This window comes from Gopherus flavomarginatus, chromosome 14, assembly GCF_025201925.1.
Source record: "Gopherus flavomarginatus isolate rGopFla2 chromosome 14, rGopFla2.mat.asm, whole genome shotgun sequence".
NCBI lineage: Eukaryota > Metazoa > Chordata > Testudines > Testudinidae > Gopherus > Gopherus flavomarginatus.
The window spans coordinates 21,048,267-21,069,876 of NC_066630.1; the positions used below are offsets into that span (position 1 = coordinate 21,048,267).

General features: G+C 39.7%; 1 protein-coding gene across 9 annotated transcripts in view; it reads left to right on the forward strand.

Annotated features, from left to right (window-relative positions):
• The window catches only part of ANKRD27 (ankyrin repeat domain 27), a 96,543-nt gene that overhangs the window by 30,998 nt on the left and 43,935 nt on the right, over window positions 1-21,610 (forward strand). For 7 of the 9 annotated variants that reach the window (XM_050923051.1, XM_050923048.1, XM_050923049.1 and 4 more), the window contains 11 exons: window positions 3,490-3,620; window positions 9,488-9,598; window positions 10,861-11,017; window positions 12,180-12,334; window positions 12,667-12,726; window positions 12,822-12,875; window positions 12,965-13,030; window positions 13,128-13,204; window positions 14,230-14,351; window positions 15,592-15,670; window positions 16,869-17,001. In XM_050923051.1, coding sequence (XP_050779008.1) covers window positions 3,519-3,620; window positions 9,488-9,598; window positions 10,861-11,017; window positions 12,180-12,334; window positions 12,667-12,726; window positions 12,822-12,875; window positions 12,965-13,030; window positions 13,128-13,204; window positions 14,230-14,351; window positions 15,592-15,670; window positions 16,869-17,001 — 1,116 coding nt within the window. In that variant the 5' untranslated portion in view covers window positions 3,490-3,518. Of the gene's footprint in view, window positions 1-3,489; window positions 3,621-9,487; window positions 9,599-10,860; window positions 11,018-12,179; window positions 12,335-12,666; window positions 12,727-12,821; window positions 12,876-12,964; window positions 13,031-13,127; window positions 13,205-14,229; window positions 14,352-15,591; window positions 15,671-16,868; window positions 17,002-21,610 lie in introns of those variants that run through there. The other 2 variants (XM_050923054.1, XM_050923055.1) reach the window with 2 other exon arrangements.

Below are 21,610 nucleotides of genomic sequence, written 5' to 3' on the forward strand. Positions count from 1 at the left end.
CGATATAAGCACGCTTGGGGACCGATATATCGCGTCTAGATGAGACGCGATATATCGATCCCCGAGCAATCGATTTTAACCCGCCGATACAGTGGGTAGTCTGGACGTAGCCTGAGTATGTATGAACTGAGACTGGCCATGTTATCAGCATCTGGGCAGTTTTCTTCTGGGATCAGCAAAAGGCCCGTCCCTGATGCTAGAGCTGACAGACTTCCCGTTCTTCACCACTTTAAGTCTGTGGTCTGAACCATGGAGCTGCTAGTGCTTTTCCATGAAACAGCTGTAGGACATCCAAAAAAAAAAAATCTTCCCTAATCTAATTTTTGGGAACAGCTGAACTATCTTAGCTGAAGCTTTTTGAAGAAGTTCAGCTCAAGGCAGATACCCAGCATGAAGAAAATCAGCCTGAATGGTTATCCTTTGACAAAGTTAAAAGCAACTAAAAACAGGGTCTTGCAATGCCAAGTATCAGGCAGCCTTAGCTATAGGCTGCATTACTAACTCTGCCTAGAATAGGAGGAGTTCTCAGTCTGGTATAAGATCATAAGGCTGCATCTGATGCATAGTGTAGCTGCCTCTTAACCTCCAGTTACACTGTTTTGGAAACTCACATCTTGCTGTCACACGCACTTCCTGGACCTTAGGGAGCCTCAAAGGAAAGAGGCGTTGTCCTTTGGCCAGCATAGTATACAACCAAGAAATGCAGGAATATTTCACAGCTTACTAATATGAACAGTGTGAAAGTATGAGAGAAATAAGAGAACATCTAGCATTTTTATTCAAAAACTATGTTAAGACTGCAACTGCATATAATGAACAAAATGTTTAATGGGGGAGAAAGAGGGTTGGGATAACATAATTAATTCAACTCTAAAGGTTCTTGAAAGAGTACCTGGAGCAAGCAATAGGTGACCTGTTGTATGCTGTACATACAGCAAAACTTAGAAGAATAATTAGAATATCTCATCCTTTATCCTCATACACTAAGTGAATAGTGCCATTTTGTTTTTTCTTCATGGTCTATTCAGTACTGTACTATAAACTTTTATTTTTTTCATGAGTATGTACCATGTTTTTTATTAGAATTAGGAAAAACTGATTCCAAAATAGGTGGTAAAATAGACTTAGTTTTTAGAGTGCCTCTGACCTACCGTATTATAACCAGTAGTGCTTATATGCTCCAGTCAGACTGTATAAACACTTAAGATGTTGTCTCTGTACCAAAAAGCTTGCATTCTAATTTGAGACAAGAAGAAACAAGTGTGTAATGAACAATAGGAAGGAATGTGGTGACAAAACTAATGTAATGGTCATGTTATGTACTCTGACAGTTGGCACAACCCAAAAGCCCTGGCCATAATAACTTATATTTTAATACAAAGTGTGTTGCTATTTTTCTCTGTGGCCTTGTGAACAGTGGTAGAAACTGAGCTGAAACAGCTTCTAAAGATATCTGACATAAATTTGTTGTAGATGGGCACGGCTCTTCAAACTGATATATGTCTGGTGCATGTAAATGCATTTCCCCAGATGACCTCTGTCAAATTGAAAACTGTGAGTGAATTGCACTCTTATTAATTTCCCTAAAAATATGTGTGCTAAAGTTAGGAAAGCTTATCTAAAACAAAAATATCCTTTAAATGTCGTAGCTAGCACCCAGATTCCATGCTCTTTTGAGTGAACTGTTGGTCTTAAGTCTAGCCTCTTTTGAACTTGGGGATCCCATTACAAACATCTGTTACCTTCTACAAAGGGGATTGTGTAAACTTGCCAAGACATCCTACCACAGAATAACTTGTAAAGTCTTCAAGTTTTGATTGAGAGCATTGATAAAAGGATATCTACTCTGCTACAGTAGTTGTTCTGTTTATGGGAGAAACAGATTTTCCAATCTAATACATCAGGAATTTATGTCCCAGACATTTGTAACCTTGACTGACCTTTCCATCCTCCTAGTAGACTAAAAATTCTGAAGTCATTGCAGAGGCATCCCATTATGAGTCACTGAACCTCATGTTTGTAAAACATGTACTATAGAACTTCTGTTGAGAATTAGAACCTAGGAAGCCATAACTTACATGGGGTTTTAGCATCTTTATAAACAAAATTTTATTTCATTCATTAGTTTAGTTATAATAATGACCTTTTTATTTTTACCAAAGCATACTTATTTCTGGACTACTTCCATTAGGCAAGAGCTCGTGGACAAACTGAATGTTATAAAACCTGAATTCATTAGGATTGGTTCACAAATGTATTAATGACAGATCAGGTAAAACATGTTTTTCGACTCTGAGCCTAATTCTTTCACCTTGAATCAATGCGATTACTTCTGGAGGTAAGGTATTCCTTACAGTGAGTAAGTGTGGTAGAATGGGACACTTAATTAGTTGTAATTGTTAGTGGTGGCTGTCTCGGAGCACCATTAGTCCATATTCATGGGGAGAAGGGCAGGCTTGAAAGTAGGAATTAGTTTTTGGCTAGTTTCTAAAAGAGATGACATAGATCAGTGTTTCTCAAGAGCCAGTCCATGGACCAATGAGGGTTCCTGAGATTTCCCTGACAGAGTTTAGGAAAGGCAGCAAGCTGGTCCTTGGTATCAAAAAGCTTGAGAAACAGTGGCATAGAACTTCTCGGTTGTGTGCCTCCTTTGAAAATTTGGTTCATAATAGATGGACTATTTCATATAATGGAATTTTTTTTTTCCTGAAGTAAATTTTTTTCCCCTGAGGATAGTGCAGTGAAAATACCTGTGTATGACTGTTGTGCAATTTACATTGGTGTCTGTGTACAGAATACTCATGTTGCCTGTATGTATGTCCATGTTTCTAAAATAAACAAGAATGTCAGCGTCACATAACCAGGCAGATTATAATGTATATACAAGGAATAATGGTAGAAGTGGTTTTGTTATCTTCACAGGGTTTGTTTTTCGTAAACAAGTTGTTGCTGCAGTAATGAATGTTGCAAAGGTTAATGTGTCTTATTTTGTGTTTTTTTTTTTTTTTTTTTTTTTCCCCATCCAGTATACTGCAGTAATTCTTTATAATACTGCTTGAAATTGAGTAGATTGGGTTGTTGGAAATAATCTATTTATAGTTATAGCAGCATTCAGGCCCCGAACAGATGTTGTGCAAATTTTATTAGACAAGATGGTCCTTGCCCCAGTAGCATAAAGTGTAACTTAACACACGAGTGTAACTGTTGGAGGAACTGGGGAGGGATGATAATAGGAAATGTTTGGTTATGAAGACTAATTTTGCATGAAGTTCCATGGTTCTGTATCAGTCACTTTATATTGGAGTTAACTCCACATGTTCTGTATCTTGATGTGAGAGAAGGAGGGTAGTTTATGCTTCTCTAAAACATGAAAGGAAATACATCAAAAAATCCTCTTCTGTATTCCCAAATGTTTCATCTGAATATGAAAACTAAACAATAGAATAGCTGTTTAACTTCTGTAATATTAACACTATATCTCTCTTCTAGAAAATATCTTTGGAATCTCTGACGTCCATATGGCTATGTATGATGAAGATCTCTTGAAAAATCCTTTTTACTTGGCTATTCAGAAACGTCGTCCTGACCTTTGCAGGGAAGTTGCAGAATTCCATGGTATTGTAAGTAAAGAGTTTGTTTTAAATTGACTGACTACATACTGAAGCAATACAATCTCTCAGATTCTCACTAAAGTTTAGGAAATGGTGAGAGCAAGCCAACAAACTAGATCAAAACTGAGATACATAAAGTATATGACATTGTTTTTATTTTAATATATACATGAGGGAATGCATTAGGTAGTAGATGGAATGTATGGTGGGGATTCTTACAATTATGGTTCATAGAAAGACCCAAAATATAAATGCATATTTTAAATATGGGATTGGAACTCTTGTGTTCAGGAGCATATTGAAGTCCCTGGCTTGTAAAAAGAGAATAATGGTCCTTTGACTAACAAGCTACTTTATTTTATGTGACACGAGGCTACAAATATCATGCCACTATTGTTTGTGGTCAGTTTTATAGACTGTAGGTAATGGTTGAATGCACTACTGAAAGGCTGTCTGTACTTGATAGATCTTTACTTATCAGAAATCTTATCAAGCCTTATCTTCTTGTTGTCCTTGCTGGTCTGAATAACTTGTATATCTAGTACTGTTTGTCATAATTATGACCTTGAGAGACTGGGAACGGAAGCATTTTGCAATTATGGTTTTATTTTGTGTATATTGATTTACATCTGTTCTGGCATTAAAACATCAACTAATAAAAAGCAGGAATAAACCAGGTTAAGTGTTAGTAAATGAGGGGTTTTGACCTATGACTCCTATGAAGGATGCTATATAAACCTTATATTGTTCACTTTTAAAGCGCCTAGCCGGAGAATGCAAATAACTTGCACCGTAGCTTCTGCATGGCCGTATCAATATTTTTTTTCTGTATCACTTCAAAGTGTTGCTAACAGTAATGCAGTTCCATTCATGAGTGCTAATGTAAATGAAACACTAGCAGCTGTAGGTCTTAAGTGCTTTGGTGTTTATATCATCCTTGAAGCAGGTCTAGACAAAACAGCACTTAATTTGAGGGTGAGAGGGGAACTAACCACTGGCTCCTGGGCCTCTGTCTGTCCTTGTTCCCAGCACTGTTGCCACTTATACTAGCCATGGGAATTTTTTAGGGGAAACATCCTAGCATACTCACAGCTTGTGAGTAAGCCTTGCTATAATCTTACTCGTCTCTAAAGCAATCTGGCCAATCTTTCCAAATGGTTTTGGTTTTCTATTTTTATTTATTAGCTGCATAGAACCTTATTTAGAGAGTAGCTCTAATTCCAAGCCTATGGACATCTTTTATTAGGTTAAACAACCTCACTTATTCTTGGGCTTTTTGATCATCCATTAGCAATGGCACAGGAAAAATTAGTCAGCCTATTTATCTTAAAATCTTGGAGAACTTTTTTCTTACTTTTACAAACAACAAAAAAAGATGCATTATCAGGGCTAAGTGGCAAATCATTTCTGCGTGAGTGGTATTCAAAGTTTAGAAACTTAACTGTCTGAACATGTGTGAATGACCTGCAATATGTAGAATACATGGAGTAAGAAAACTGAAATATTGGGGTTGCCACCTTCATGGGATTTGAGCAGAAATGTTGAGTAGGAAAAACAATTGTTTTTCCTTCTTGTGGGAATGGAGGGGGGCAGGGGGAGGGAGAGCCAGAACTCTGTGTGGTGTGTTTTGTTTTTTTTTTTTTTTTTTTTTTTTTTTTACACACAGGCTTTGTCCTAGATCAGTATTAATAATAGTTCTAACACTTAACCTTGTCCACATACACAAGTGTCCTGTGCAGTATCCACTTTTTCCTATAACCAGTGTATGAGAACAAGGCACAGTATTGTTGGAACAGGCTTTCAGTGTAAAATGTTGTTGTTTTTGACACTGCCTGTTAAGTTTCTATAAACCGCACCTTTTAAACGTTGGTAGCACAAAACAAAAAGGCACTTTTTATTGTTCTTTAGTTTACTGTAGTTCTAATTCAGTAATAAGATCTTCTGCTTGTTGAGGAATAAATAAGAGGCAATAGGGTATGCTTTTAATTTTTTTAATTGCATACCAAAGGAATGGAGAGAAGGGGACTAAACAATGTCCAGTCAGAGTGCTTTGAATGTCAAACTGCAGTGCTGCTGTTAGAAATGTAAATCTTTGCAGAACTTACGTTTGTTAAGATTCCTGATATCTGCTGATGCTCTGCTCATCTCAGGTCTGACCTCCTTGTGGAGGTGATTCTGCTGCTGCTAATGGTATTGCTTTTTATACCTCCAGAATAAAAGCATTTGTTTCTGTGAGCAGTGTTAATATTTCCAGCAGGAGTGCTCTTATCTGAAGAGTAGAAATGCTTCTGTAAAATCTTTCAATACTGAAAGGGTTTTGGTTAGGAGAAATTGTAAATTTTTGCACTGTTCCAGAGAACAGCAGGAATAGATGACACTGTACTCTGTGACAATTTATATTTTTTCATTTGAAAACTAGGCATGTATACTGCCAGTTTTAGATCAGTTTAGTTTCGTGATGGAAGAATAGGGGCTCAAAATATTCACCAGGTAGTTTTAATGGTAGTTAGGCAAACTTGCGTCTGTGTGAACTAATATGCCATTTGCCCTGGTTCCTTTTAAGACTATCTTTCTTCTCTGTCTGGTGGCTTTGACCTTTTTTGTGACAAGCAAATGCCAGTGACTTGAGAATGCAAGAAACAGTGGTACTGCTATCTCATTAGTATAACTGTTCTACCGGAGAGAAATATTGGCCTGTCACAGATTAGCATGTAGCTAGTTTGTTGAAGTGCTCCTTTCAATGTAGAAACTGGGGTGATCCCAGTGTTTAAGTTGTCCCTCCATTGTATGTGGATTTTTTTTTTAAATGCATAGCTGATACAGAGAAGAGTGAAACTGTCTTAGAAAGGTGTATTTTGTAAAAGACTTTAAGAGCTATGCAGACTAGCTCTTAGAGGTAGTCACAGTCCCACTTCCTATTCGTCTCTGAATATATCTTTTCAACCTTTAGTTTTAGGACTGTTCAGAATTCTGCTATGCTACTTCTGTTTTTAAAGTCTAGCTGTTTGAAGTGATTGCTGAAAACTTTTCTGCATGATTGAGTAAATTGACTTCTTTCTGTGTGACTGACTCATCTGAGTTGCTGTAACTAAGCAAATTTGGAGGTGAGGATATATAACTTCTTGCTACTGAGGTAGTCGGCAGTGGGGGTGGGAGGTAGGGCAGGGTAGATATCATCAAAACAGTCTTGTGTAGGAAGAGTTCTCTAAGGCTATGTCTACACTACAGCTCAGATCAAGCTCTGAAATCGATCTACCAACAGTCAATTTAGCAGGTCTAGTGAAGACCGGCCAAATCGACACCAGATCGCTCTCCAGTCAACCCCTGTACTCTACCCCACAATGAGAAGAGTAAGGTAAGTCAATGGGCAGCTTTCTTCTGTTGACCCCTCACAGTAACTCGACCCAAGGTATGTCGACTCCAACTACGTTATTCACATAGCGTAGGTTAACTTTCTGCGGTAGTATAGACATAGCCTAAATTTGGGGTTTCTTTTAAATTCAGCTTCTGCTCAAATAGCCCAGAATGGAATAATTTCTGTATTTGATAATCTAACACAATGCTTCATTCTCCACATAGAGAAGAAAATTCTGCTTTATCTTTACTAAAAACTAACAGTCTCTCTTATAAGAAGATGTTTTGTTTCTTAAATTAGTTGTGGATGCCATTATGTCCTAGATAAGCAGTGTTAGTGAAACTGAGACTATGCATAGCTTTGGGGTGGGTGTGTGTGTATATATATAAAATAAAATTTTTTTTTTAAAAGACAAACATCTTTTCAAAACTACTTTTAAAGTTGGTGGTTCAAGTAAATCTTGCTATTTTTCTCTTCCTCCCCCCCCCCCCCCCAAGGTAAGAAACCTTTGGCATACTCACTAATTACTGAAGACTTGGTCTGACAATTGCCAAAGGAGCCTATAAGCAAACTCAATAGACAATCTAAATGACTTGCAGAAGACTTCTCAAATTTGAAGGCCATTATAGCAATATTCTGGGTTTCTCCAGTTACCTTAGTTATAATTATGGTGCCTGAAGAAACCACACTCCATCTTTTCACTTTCTTCTCTCTCCAATCCCAGTTAAAATAAAGGGCTGAACTTTAGGAAATGCTTCAAAGTAAAACAGTGAGCAAGTATGTTCTAATGAAGAAAACTCTGATTGCCAAGGGGGCAGACTTTCTTTCTTTTAAAACCTTTTCAGACAGATCAAATCCTGGTGAGGATAGTAGTAACTGCAAGTCACTGCTCTTAAAACTTCACCACACAGCAGTTGAGTGGACTGAGGCCACTACCAGTGGTTATGTCTGTAGAGCCAGTGTTCTGCATAAACAGACTAAGCAATTGCTTAGTGCCCCAAGCAGCTCCAGAGGGCCTCCCATTCACTCTTTTTATTGTAAGAACTTGCCTGTTTTAGTATTGGGAGGGGGGAATATTCCTGCTTTGGGGGGCGGGGGGCCTAGCACCGGCACTGTAGGTTTGCACTGTGAATGCAACGCAGAGAGTACCAACTGCCAGAGATGTAGAAGATTTTGAATTAGCAAGGTGATGAATAAGAGGATAGTTTTTAAGAGATTTCTCCCAGGCCAGGGTTGAGACACAATGGCTGGGCAGCATGAGGGAGGGAAGCTTGGAGTATCACTGGGCTGTGTCCTGAGTATGAACATCAGTCCAGCACATTCCATGAGCACTAAGTTCTATCACACAAGCTGAAAACACTGTACTTCATTTCAAATGATTGTATAGGTGAGTACTGTTAATGTTCTTCTATTGATTCTGTAATTCACTCTAGACCAGGGGTTCTCAGCCTTTTTCTCTGAGCATTTCCCCCCACAGCCCATGTGTGCCACAACTTTTTTTTTTTTTTTTTCCCTGTGCATCCAGTGGACTTAAACAGGGCAAAGGTAGCAATTAAGGGTAGCAAGCAGGACTTTTCCTGGGGATCCCACAAAGCTAAATTACTCGGGCTTCTGCCCCAGGTGGTAGGGCACAGGCTTTAGCTGGGGCCCAGGGCAGAAAGCCAATCTAATGCCAGCCCAGCTCTTTGTTTTATTTTGGCAGACCCCCTGAAACCTGCTCATGGCCTCCCCAGAGGGCCCCATATCCCTGGCTGAGAACCACTGCTCTAAAGGCTGCACTAACCTATTAATGGGAGGAGGCCTCGCCATCTATTGTGTGTGTGGTTTTGTGTGTTTTCCTGGTTGTCTTTCACTTGGTCTAGGAAAATACTTTAATGAACACTTTAAGCTGCTTAGTCTTAGGTTTTTAATTTAATGTAAAAATGTCAGCAATATAAGATCTGTATTATATGACTGGGGGTCTTGCTAGAGATGTTAGTTTTTTGCATCAAGTTCCATCTGCCTTTCCTTTTGGGTACAAAGTGCTCTGATTTGTCCCCAGCTTGCTATACACCTCTACCTCGATTATAACACTGTCCTTGGGAGCCAAAAAATCTTACCATGTTTATAGGTGAAACCGTGTTTTATATTGAACTTGCTTTGATCCACTGGAGTGCGCAGCCCCCACCTCTTCTTCTTCTCCCCCCTCCCCACCCCAGAGCACTGCTTTACTGCATTATATCCAAATTCTTGTTATATCAAGGTAGCAGTATACTTCGGAGATCATCAGAGTATAGATTCTTCCTCTTGCAGCTAATTAGAAATTTTTTTTTTTCATTCTGTGATCTGAGATGTTGAGCAGGAATCTTGGTTATGGGCTCTACTTATTTTTTTATTTTATTTTAAAATGATGTTACAGGTCTGATATGAAGAGTGCTTGATGAGGAACATAGAACAAAGGTTGTTTGATTTCTGAAGCAGTTGGCACACTGCATTTCCTCCTACAGAGGCATGCAATTGACTGATTTTATTCTTTCTCCAGATATTAGTACCGTGCAAAGGGAGCTTTTCAAGCAGCAGTCTTTCTACCTGCCAATTTGATTCGTATGTTTTAAAACCAGTGGAAGAAAAATTTCAGACCTTAAATGGAAAGGTATTCTCTTGTTAATACATATTTGGTGGAGGGGTTCTGCCTGGGAAAATGATAGACAAGAGTGAAAGGGGAGAGACCAAACTTTGAGTGATCCTAGAGTAGGCAGTGTTTGAGATAACACTATCTAATGAGTAGGGCAGATAACTGGAGGTCTGGTCTCTGTTCCTGATTCTGCTACTGAGAGTGTAACTCCAAACCCATTTTACAGAAGGGGAAATGGAGATACAGCTTCAAATTAACATCACTGCATTGGTGCAAGAGTATTTATTATTCATAGAGCTAATTAGTAGGATGGGTGTCTTCTCTGTCCATGAGAACTTTGGGTTGAGTTCTGTGCTTGTACTCTAGCTGTATTGTATAGATAGTAAGGGGGAAGTTTGTCCAGAAGAGGATGGCACAGTCTCAAAGACTCCCTCTTCTCCCCCCCCCCCCCCCCGTTTATAAATTGCAGTCTCCTCACTGTCTGCACAAACTGATTCAGAAACATTCTGGTGACTTAATCTTACAAAATTAAAGATGTATTAAAACTGGACAGTCATAATAATCGCTATAAATGAGGAGTCCCGCTGTGTGGCCTGCTAGTATCGGTTAGAGTGGCATTGTTTGTTTTTTTCCCAGTGCAGTTTGAAATAAAGAAGTTCAGAATTCTTCTTTAAATGGGTGTTTTTGTCCTTAATGGCCATAGAATAGGTTTCAGTGCACCTAAAGCATTTCAAAAGTTCTTTTAAAAAAATGCTAAAGGTGAATGTGGAAAAGCATGTTAGTGGGGCGGGGGAGGGGTTTAAATGTGGCTAGTGACTTTTGGGTGCCCAACTCAAGGCACCTTTAAAAGGGGCATGACTCTATCAGAAGATGGGTAGTAGGCACTTTCTGGAAATTGGCCCTTTTAAGGTGTCTAAGTTGAGTAACTTAAAAACTTGAGCACGTACCCACTTCTGAATCTTGAACAAACGTGTCTGAATTTTTTCCTTGAACAAATGATGCAGTGGAGAACAAACTGGTGGGGGGAGGGAGGGAGGGACACACACAATCCTCCCACATTAGTAATCTTGATTTTAAAACAAAAAAAAATCACTCACTGCGGCACTGACTTGTTGACGCAAGGAGAATGTGAAAGGGTCTCTGACCAAAAAAGACTTAAGACCAAAAAGACCATTACAATTACCCCCTTTTCCTAGTATACAGAACTATGTATTACAATTGTCAACTTCCTGTTCGTTTTTTCTGCTCAATATTATGATTTATCTTATTTTTAATTTCAGGAAATCTTTATCCAGGGAAACTTGATAATTTTAGGAACTGGTTTTAATCATCATCTCTCAATACCTGTTCTCTTTGAGGAAACATTCTACAATGAAAAAGAAGAAAGTTTTAGCTTATTGTGTATAGCTCATCCCCTGGAAGAATCTGAAATCTTAGGTGCGTACAGAAATGCCAGGAAATCACCAGCAGTTGTTCTGCTTCGGTGTGAAACAAGGCAGCCCTCTATTTTACAGAGTTCAGTATAATTCTAGGTTTGTCTTACAAAGCAGTTCTTTGGATTGAAAACTCAGGATTTTTTTTTAATTGGCATGCTATCACTATTGATAGTGCAGCTAGGCAAGAAGCAAACTGTAAAAACAAAACAAAAAAAATCTAGCCTCAATTTGAATTGAAAGTCAGCTCTGTGAAATACTTGTTTTGAATGTAACATGGAATTAGAATTTCAGGTAGGTCATTATCGGACAGCTTATTGTCTTGACTCTGTTTAAAACTAGTACTTGTATCACTATTAATGGTGTTGCCCCTTTCTACTGAGATCTTGAGATGAGAGTCAACTCTTTGACGTGGTCAGTTGCCATCTTTAGAAGTTGTCTGTCTGAACTTTTTTTTTTTTTTGTAGCAGCTTTTCTTTTGGTGATGCCTGACTTTTTAGTATTAAAATTTTTAATTCTTGCTTCTTAAACTGGCTGCATTTGACATGGATCTGAGTAAGAACACTTTCCTGCTCTGGACTGGAGATACTGTAGGTAAGATTAGGGAAATATTGCCAGAGTAACTGCTTTAAAGCAGTATATGTAGCTTTTTTTTGCAGAATTTTGGCAAGTCGTTGCTGCTCACCAAGGGTAAAACAAAATTAAAGCAAAATGGAAACTTCTCAAAATGAATGCTGTCCCTAAAAGGCTAAACATACTTGACTTTACCAGACCCTCTGCAAGACAAATTGTGAAACTGACATTAGGGAAAGTGGAGTAATAACTGTCAGGGAAGTGTGATAACTGGATTTGAACAATAAGTTTAAATGAGTCTGATTTACTTCTATATGGAATCAAACCATAAACCTTAATCTGGCATCTGAAAATAACTTCTCTTTTTGAAGGAGTGATTTTTTTTTTTAAATGTCCGGTTATTTACTACACCTTCAGAAGAGCAGTAGAAGACTACAAAGTTGAAGTCTGGTTTGGAGGGAATGAGAACCGAGCTTGCTTTGTCTGTAGGTGATGGTTAAGTTGCCTAGATAAATGGGAGCAGATTCTGCAATATAGATGGTAAAAGAACCCGGATGCTTTTATGGTACGTTAACTCCTAACTTTCATTACAGAAGAATTTAAAACCTCATCAAAATCTTATTCCCTGAAAAACATTGAGGATGTGAGAGAGTTTTTGGGAAGACACTCTGAAAGATTTGACAAACACATTGCATCTTTCCATAGGACTTTTAAAGAACATGAAAGAAAAAGCCTACGACATTACATAGTCAGTATCTTACTTTTAACCTTTAATCACCTAGAATTTTGACCTAATGTTTGTACCTAAGTAATTCACTATTTGAATTTATTTTATTAAAGCTTTACATGTCACAATATTTTGTAAATAGAATTGTGAAAATGGGGGGTATTTAGTCATAAAGGATTATGGTGGTTTGCATTTTTTTTAATTAAAAAATAAAACAAATCCTGCTTGTCTCTGCACTTCAATACATCCTACTAATTGAATGGGACTACTTGCCTGTCTTAGATAATCAGGATTTGTCTGAGTTCTAGCATTGCATTGCTTATATTTAAATATCTCATGTCTTGCCTTTTCAGGATTCTGTTAATGCACTTTACACCAAATGCCTCCAGCATTTATTGAGGGATTCTCACTTTGTAAGTGCTACTTAAGTAAATCTGTACTGTGAAAATAGCTGCTTATTGCTTAGACAATGTATTTAACTCAGTGCATAAATTCCCATATTTTTTAGAGGATGCTTGCAAAGCAGGAACCGCAGATGAATCTGATGAAACAAGCAGTTGAAGTAAGTCTCTGAGGCTGGGCAAAAACATCAATGGGTTATTTTATCTCGTCTTTCCTTTTCCTTCCTAAACCGTGGTGTTTGTTCCCTAGATGTATGTACATCATGATGTTTATGATCTGATCTTTAAATATGTGGGAACTATTGAGGCAAGTGAGGTAAGGGATTCCCCCCCCTTAATATAACTAACCTATGCAAGACTGATGGACAAACTTTTGTACAGCTTCTAAAAATATTGTTTTATCCACTGCTTAGGATGCAGCCTTTAACAAAATTACAAGAAGCCTCCAAGATCTCCAGCAAAAAGATATTGGAGTTAAGCCTGAATTCAGGTGAGAGTTGCATGATGAGGGACTTCTAAATGACTCTCTTCATCAGGAATGGATTAAAGTTTAAGTAGGTCTCAGACCAGCCAAAAAGCAACTCTCTCCCCCAAGTCTGCTCACTACTCCAGGGGAGGAATGTCCATTTTTTCTGCACTAGCCCCTGTGATGTTCTCACTTCTCCAAAAGATAGATAAGTAAAGGGTTTGAGGGTGTCATCTTGGATTAGCTGCCCCACTGATGTTGTTGCCTTAATTCTTCATTGCCTCCGGTATCTTAAAACTTCTTCTCCTTCTTTTATTTTGCTTTCAGAGGTGCTGACTTTCTAATGTGCCAGGGGGTGCTCGATTGCTGCTCCCTCCCGAGCACCTCCTACATGCTACTGAACAGCTGATCGCCCAGAGGCCGTGATGGGCAGGGCTGCCAGAGGGTGGGAGAGACTGGGGGGGAGGGGGAGGCACTGATTGGTGGGGCTGCAGGTGGGAGGAGCAGGGGGGAGCTGATCAGAGGGCTGCTGGAGGGTGCTGAGTACCCACTGTTCCACCCCCCCTCTGCCCCCCCGTGGATGCTCCATGGCTGGAGCCAGGGCCTGCTCCAGGCACCAGCGCTCCAAGCGCGTGCTTGTGGTGGCAAGCCGCGGGGGGCGCTCTGCCGGTCGCCAGTAGGGCTGCAGGCAGGGTGCCTTCTGTGGCTTGCCTGCGGAAGGTCCACTGGTCCTGTGGCTTCGGCAGAAGAAGCCACGGGACCAGCAGACCCTCCGTGCTTGGGGTGGCAAAATATCTAGAGCCGCCCCTGGCTGGAGCACCCACAGAGTCAGCGCTTATGTGTCCAACAACATTTGGAACAAGTCCCACCTTTTTATTCAAACACAGATCTTTCTGATTCCATGGGTGTGCAAAAGTGTGCTCTGCCTCTTGGGCTTTAGTTCATGGTATTGCCTGAAATTTGAACCATTGCACAAGCATACTTAATTAGTACATCTCATAAATCTGGCTTGTGTACTAAGGCTTTTATCTTTCAAAAATATTTTATAGCTTTAATATTCCACGTGCAAAGCGAGAATTGGGTCAGCTGAATAAATGCACCTCCCCACAACAGAAGCTGATCTGTCTTCGAAAAGTGGTGCAAATTATTATGCAGTCTCCTAGCCAAAGAGGTTGGTATTCAAAGCAATGAACTGGTAATTAATTTTAATATGTGGCACTCTTCATCTTGAAAGTACTTTACATACACTTTCTAACTTTAATTCGTCCATATACAAAAATAATGCAAATAATGTTCAGAGAGAATACTAAGGATCTGGCTTGCAGAATATTAAGTACAACAGTCAAAACTAGGGTGACCAGATATCAGGATTATCCATATAAAATCAGGACATTTGGGGCTTTGTCTTATGTAGACACCTATTACTCCCTATCCTGATTATTACTTTTTTTCACACTTGCTATCTGGTCACACTGGGCAAAACAGACCCTTGAAGTAGTATGCTTACCTTGGGCATAAACATCCTGTGGGGGGGGAAAACCCTTGACTTGCATTGATACTTCAGCAGAGAAAAAGAAAATCAACATTAGGCTTTCTGCTGCAGAGGAATATTTTTCTTCAAGGAGTTGAGTGATTTCATTATAGCGCTGTTGAGTTGCTACAACACTCTGACATCTGCCTTAAAGACCACGATAATCTTGTAAATACACTGACCCCCAAAGGATATTAAGTTGAGACTTTCTTTACAAAACTTAAAAATAGAATAAAACTGTGGAACAATAATCCTGGAAGATAGATGTTTATTCCCACTATTGCATGATGCCTTTTGTTAATCCGTTCAAGATGTAAAATTAAGTTCCCTCTAATGAAACCTGACCCTCTTGAAGTCAGATACGAACTGTTGGTATAGTCACAACAAACTGTTTTTTAATGGGGCTGAAGTGAAGAGGGGGAAGTTGCTCTCCACAGTCCATGCCTCTCCTCCCCATCACAAGGTTGTTTGTTTTACTATTGTAAAGGCAAGCTCATTTCCTGCAAGGCTGTTCATTGTATGGCTGTGCAGGGTTTTGGGGGGAGTAATTATTCAAACCCTAGAGTCATAGAAACTCCTTTTTCTTCTTGAGGGAAGAGTTTGACAGAGGTGACTCCAGGGTGTTTTTTGCACTCTACCATAGGCTGACACTACTTTGACTAGGCTGCCTACATGGGTCACCTAGAAGGTGCATGGTCTGTTGGGTGGGTCTGGGTCCTGCTGAGGGTATCAGACTGGTTACTTATTCAGTAACTTCTACTATCTGAAATGAGTTTTCAAAAGCTTAAATATTGAAATTGTGTTCAGTCCTGGTTCTAATCTTTGGCCTATTGTGGCTTATGTTAAAGTTTTTCCTATTACAAACTCTTATTTCCTTCAGTCAACATGGAGACCATGTGTGCAGATGATCTTCTCTCTGTGTTACTGTATCTGCTAGTAAAAACAGAGATTCCTAACTGGTATGTAAAGTTTTTTTTTTTTACTGTACAAATGTATCTGTAACTTGTACATAATGTTGCTGCATAAATAAATGCTTCTAGAAACAGCTAGCTCTACAAGGACAGGCTTGCTGGGGTTTTTTGTTTTGGTTTTTGTTTATTATTATAGTTTTATAACAAATTCTCAAATAGGTTTGAAGGGATCTTTAACCTCAGCAATAACAAGGAACTTGCTTGTCTCCCATCCCTAGAGAGCTGTAAACCTTGCTTCCACTTCCCTCCCATTTTTATAGCTCTTCCATAACACATCAAATGTTGCTTGGTTTTTTGCCCCTTCCGGACTTCTTGATGTTACCCATCTTCGCCTTTTGGACCTATTTAATACCAAAATTCCTGACTTCATCTGTCGCAGCAGCCAGGAACCAATCCTCAATTCCTAACTTGGTTCCTGGGGAACTTGACATTCAAAGGCATAGAACACCTGGAGATTAATCAATATCCTGAGGGATAACGTAACTGGAATGTTGCTGAAATAACTTAATTATTTACTGCTAATATCAAACATATATTAATCTCTAACCTAGTATCCATAAAGGTATAAATCTTACACTGCAAGTACATTTAGATGTAACAGTTGCATTAGCATTGCAATGCTGGATGTGGCTTTTAACAGATATATAATTTGTTTGCCTTTGTAAAAAGGCATCTAAAATTAATGAAGTGCTTAAGTTTTCAAGTAACATAGAATTTAGCACCACCTCATAATCCTGGAAACTGTGTCCATGCTGAATGTATCCTTATTTTGCATAACTCTTCTAGCAGTTTAAGGGCACTTTGTATGTAAGCTCTTATCTCCCCTTGCTGGACAATTGGTTCAGTCTCTTCCATTATCTTTTTTCTTCTCAGGTTCAGACAAATACTAAAATAACCCAAAACATAATGTAATATTTCACTTCCTTTTCATATAAAAGATTCTCACTGTGGGTCACATCCCTCATGAGGTTCTTGGCATAAGTTTTCCTTTGTTTTCCTTCCTAGGGCTCTCAACAAGCTTGGGGGTCTGTAAAATAGCTGCTAGCTCCTTGTGATAAGAGAACGTGAATTGGCTTCTAGTTGCATCCACTTCTCTCCCCTCTCTGAGTAGCAATATTAAAATAAGCCTCTGTCCTCCAAACCTTCATGAATCCTTAAGGATAAGTGTTTTATTTTTACTTTTTAGGATGGCAAATTTGAGTTACATCAAAAACTTCAGGTTTTGCAGTTCAGCAAAGGATGAACTGGGATACTGCCTGACCTCTGTTGAGGCTGCTATAGAATATATCCGACAAGGAAACCTCTCCGACAGACCAACAGTAAGATAATTTTATGACAATATTTAGCACCTTACAAGTATTAACTGCTCCTTCTAGTACCTTTTTAGAGGTAGGTATTTTCCTTCTTTCCAACAGAAGTGGGGAGGGGGAAGCAGAGTGACCACAGCTTCCACATTAGCAAAAAGAAGGAAGTGTCAGCCAGTTGTCAGACCTTTGGATTTCCATGTCTCCAATCTTGCAATGAATCTATGCATCTCTGTCTGTGCTGGTTTAATATAATTCAGCAGAAAGCATTCTGTCTTCCAGGCCAGTAGTTGTGTTCAGCCTCAGTGAAGTTTGGCTTCATACGCTTAATGGTGATCCAACAACAGGCTACTTAGAGCGAGGTTCCATCCTTTGGGAGAAAATCTCAAACCCAGGGTCTCCAGCTTCTACCTGCACAGCCGGGAGGGAGGCAGAAGATCCCACTGCACTTCTTTGAAAAGAGTAGTGAGATGGTGTCCTAGCTAATGACCTTTCTCAAGTGTGGGTGGGGGGAAATGTGAGTTTCACCAGTGAGCACATAACATCTGCTTTACTTGACAAATCACTGGACTACTTTACCATCTCTGGACTACTTTACCATCCCTTAGTTGCTTATAAAGCAAAATAGCTGGGTGGTTTGAGCATTGGCCTGCTAAACCCAGGGTTGTGAGTTTGATACTTGAGGGGGCCACTTAAGGATTTGGGGATTTAATTGGGGATTGGCCCTGCTTTGAGCAGGGGGTTGGACTAATGACCTCCTGAGGCCTTCCAACCCTGATATTCTATGTTGGGACACATAGCATGTTAAAGGTGCCAAATTCTTACTCTAGCCTGTTATGTGCATCAAAGGCTTTCAGTAGTCTGAGGATAAATTGACAATTGATCTTACATTCTATCTGTTTCTGTTGAAGCATTATTTATCTAGAATTTTGGGTCTAGAAAACAAATGGAATTTTCTAACTGGGAACAACAGTTAGATATGAAAAGGAATGTGTACTGAGTAATCAAATTTAACTAAAGGCAAATGGTAATCTGTCAAAGTGGAATACCTTGGGTGAAAATCTCACACATACACATTGCACAGTACTTAACAAGATGTCATGTAGCCTGAAGCATACAACATAATGAACTGCTGTGGCTGGTTGTACAAAACCTGATCTTTAAAACTGTATTCTTAAAATAGTTACTAAGGAAACATGTTAAAATGGTAGTATCACATAATGGTTTTAGTAACTTTTCTAGCATTTAAAAAACTTTTATCTATATCAGTTGTCTTATTAGATAGCAGCATGGTTTTAACCTCGATACAGTCTTACAGAGCTCATTGCCATGCTTTCTCTTAGAATGCTGTGCAGCCTTTTTCTTTGGTTATTTTAAAAACCCTGGCTAAAACTTACGGAGTGGGTGTGGGGGGGGAAGGTTGCAGTATATAGATCAAAACAGAATTATTCAGTGAGCCTTGACCACATAGTGCAGCTTCTAAATGTATTCCATTTATACTTTACAAATAGTGGGCACCAGCTTTGGATTTCCCTCTTGTGACGCTGATGACATTAACAAATGATTTATGCAATGCAAATAATGAACTTTGTGGCACCAGCATGATAGCCCAGTGGTAACACAAAGCTCTGTGATGCTTGACAGCAGAGTTTGAAGCCCAGGTTTACTCCTGGGTCTGTAACCTAGCAAGAGTCCAAAATGCTGCAGCTGCAGTGAATTAATTTCATGGTGGGTGAGCATGCCATCTGTCAATCAGCTCCAGTCCCTGCAGGCCAATTGAGGGATAGTGCTGATGTGACTTTAAAAGCTGTCATGGTCAAAGGAGAGCCCCTGTGACTGACTTAGGGTAGGGAGCCAGCTTCTTACATATGGAAAACAGACTAGGTCCTGAATTTAGATCACACTTTTCTTGTGCCAAATGAAGAGAGCCTAAAAAGACACCTACCTGTTGGGAGGGGACGGGGGGTGGGTGGGTGGGTGGGTTGGTTGGTTTTTTTTTTAAAAACAAAAAGTCCTTCTCAGTAGCTTTTTAAAAGTGTACTGTAGTCTGTTTACTCTGTTTTGTAACCTGTCTTGGTGGTTAAGCTCTCAAAACACTCTAGAGTTTCTGCTCTTGCAAAAATAGGTGTTCCCTGTGTGACCTGGAAACCAAAGGATGTGAACATGGGACCAGAGAGACTGGGACTTGCTGAATTATCTGTCAACTGCATAGCACTGGAATCTGGATTACTGTGGCCTGATTGCTTGATTTGGCTCAATGTACAGGGTTTGGGGTGGGACAATTCCAGGGCACAATCTTAACAAAGCAAAACCTCTTAGAGGTAAATTCAAAATTTTATCTAAAGAAATACTTTTATGGTAAAATGCTATTTTGCTTTTCTGTGGTGATCTTTCCACAAATCTATGGTACTCTGAACTATTGAACATTTAAAAAGAATGACATTTTGTATTTAGTATCTCTTGTTATATTGCTATATTGAATCCTGTTAAGAAAATATAATAAAGTGTTAATGTTAAAAACAAAGCTTTCAATTTTTCCTTTTTAATTTCAGCCATCATGCAGCTATCTCAGAATTCTTGTAATAGAAATAGCAATAGTCCCAGCTCACTTTCAGGCCAGAAATACTTACATTTTTAAATTCCCTTTGTAAAACAGCGCATGAACTAACACTGAGGATGCCAGTAAACTGTGTTTGGTGAATTGTAGTCTCTTTTTTTTTTTTTTTTTTAAAAGACAATTGTTTTATATAAAAAAAAATTTTCTTTTAAAAAAAAAAAACCAAGTTCTTCATTTTAAAAAGAATAAAAATTGCCTTCCTCTAAGTCTGGTCCATCTGTCTTCAGATAACTGAATAGAGCAATTCTTTACATAACGGGAGATCTCACTATATATTAAAGGTTGTTCCAATTTTCTGACATTGCTGACAATCTTAGACGTCTGTTCAGCAGATGAATGCTAATTGATTCTTCTAGAGTTCCAAATAGGGAGAGTCAGAGACCCGAGCAGTGCCTCAGAGTATTTCCCTGGTACCAACTTGTTGCATTTGAAATCTGAAGCCAGAGTATATGCAGAGTAGTGATTGAACCTTGCAGGCTGGATAAGCCTTTCAAATGACTGAGTATAGTGCAGGCTCAATGTGCTGGTGGTTCCTAGTTTTCCTCTCTCTCCTTCTGGGCTTCCTTCCTACATCCAACTTCCATTTCCATTGTTACCTAGATGGTGAATGTTCTCTTCAAAAGAGAGTCTGCAACACCAGGGAGCAACCAGATCAGCTTCAGGCATCTAGGGGAATCTTTCTTTTGTGGGTCGTCCCCCTTCTCTCCCCGCTGCCCCTGTTAGTGCCATTCCTAGGGATGTGTAAACCAGGGAATCGTATAGTGCTCCTTTAGCAGCTGCAGCACTGAGGCTTGGGGTGTCACCAATAAAGTTTATTGTAAGAAAGAAGGGAAGCCTGAAAAAGTTAGGACCCCCATGGTGTGGGAGAATGAAATTGGGGCCACGATTCATCAAAACTCCCCTTCTCTGTTTGGGTTCTGGGCCAGTCTGAATCTGCTGGATTACCTCAATATAAAGGGATCTGAGAACAGGCATTGCTTCTATGCAGTGCACTGTGAGCCCTGTGCAGTGAGGAGTAGAGCTGAGAACTAGTACAAGCCACCCAGCAGCTACTGAACAGGAAAGAGCAAAATTCCCAGAGTGAAGGGAGAAGGGTGGGGTGGGAGAAGGGCAGTGCATACAGAAAAAAGGGGTAAAAACTCAGGGTAGTAGTGTAGTCCCTGCCAGTCTCACCAGCCCTCAGCAACTGACCACATTTGTGTTGATCCCTAATCTCCTATTTAGTTCTGCCCCAGCAAAGAATAAATCAGTTAGTCTTCAGTTTCCTGGCTGAGGCACTAGTCGCTAGGCCAAGTTTCAGGGTCTTTGCTTGCAATAGGATCCTGCTGAATCCTTCACTCCATTCCAAGGTATCCAGTACTGGTGGGGGAAATAGAGGAGTTAAATGGTAAGGAAAGATGCTGAATCTCCAGTTCTGCTGTGACAACTCCTGATGCTGCTTGCAGTGGGGCAGATCACTTCTGAAGGAGTTGCTGGCAGGCAGCCTGCTCCTTCTTAGCCCCTCCCGCCACCAGTCCCTAGAGCACCCAACTGTAGGCAAAACACAGGGAGGAATCAGCCTATCCAAGGCAAGGCAACTGGCCTGTTGACTGCAAATGTCTCTTAGCACTTTGAAAAAGCAAATGAGGAAAAGATTAGAGGCGCAATGGAGAAAACTAGAAGAGATTGAGGCACAGCTGGGAAATGAGTTGAAAAGAGCCTGTATCTGGATGGACCTACTGTGTGGGTGGTAAAATGGATAGGAACAGGAGGGGCATGAGAGTTAAGGCCCCTCTTTGAATTTGTGCCTGTGGATAGTGGGGCTTCATAACTCTTAATATGCCCCAGTGGCAGGGGCCAGTAACAAAGGGCTTTCATTTAATAGGCCAGAATGTAGCAACAAGTTCTAGTTCAGAGATTCTGAAACCAAACACCTGCCCCTTTTTGGGGAGTGGGAAGAGAAGACTTTCACACTGAAATACATGGACAGTAATGTCCTCAACCATCCAAGAGTTCTGCATATCCTCA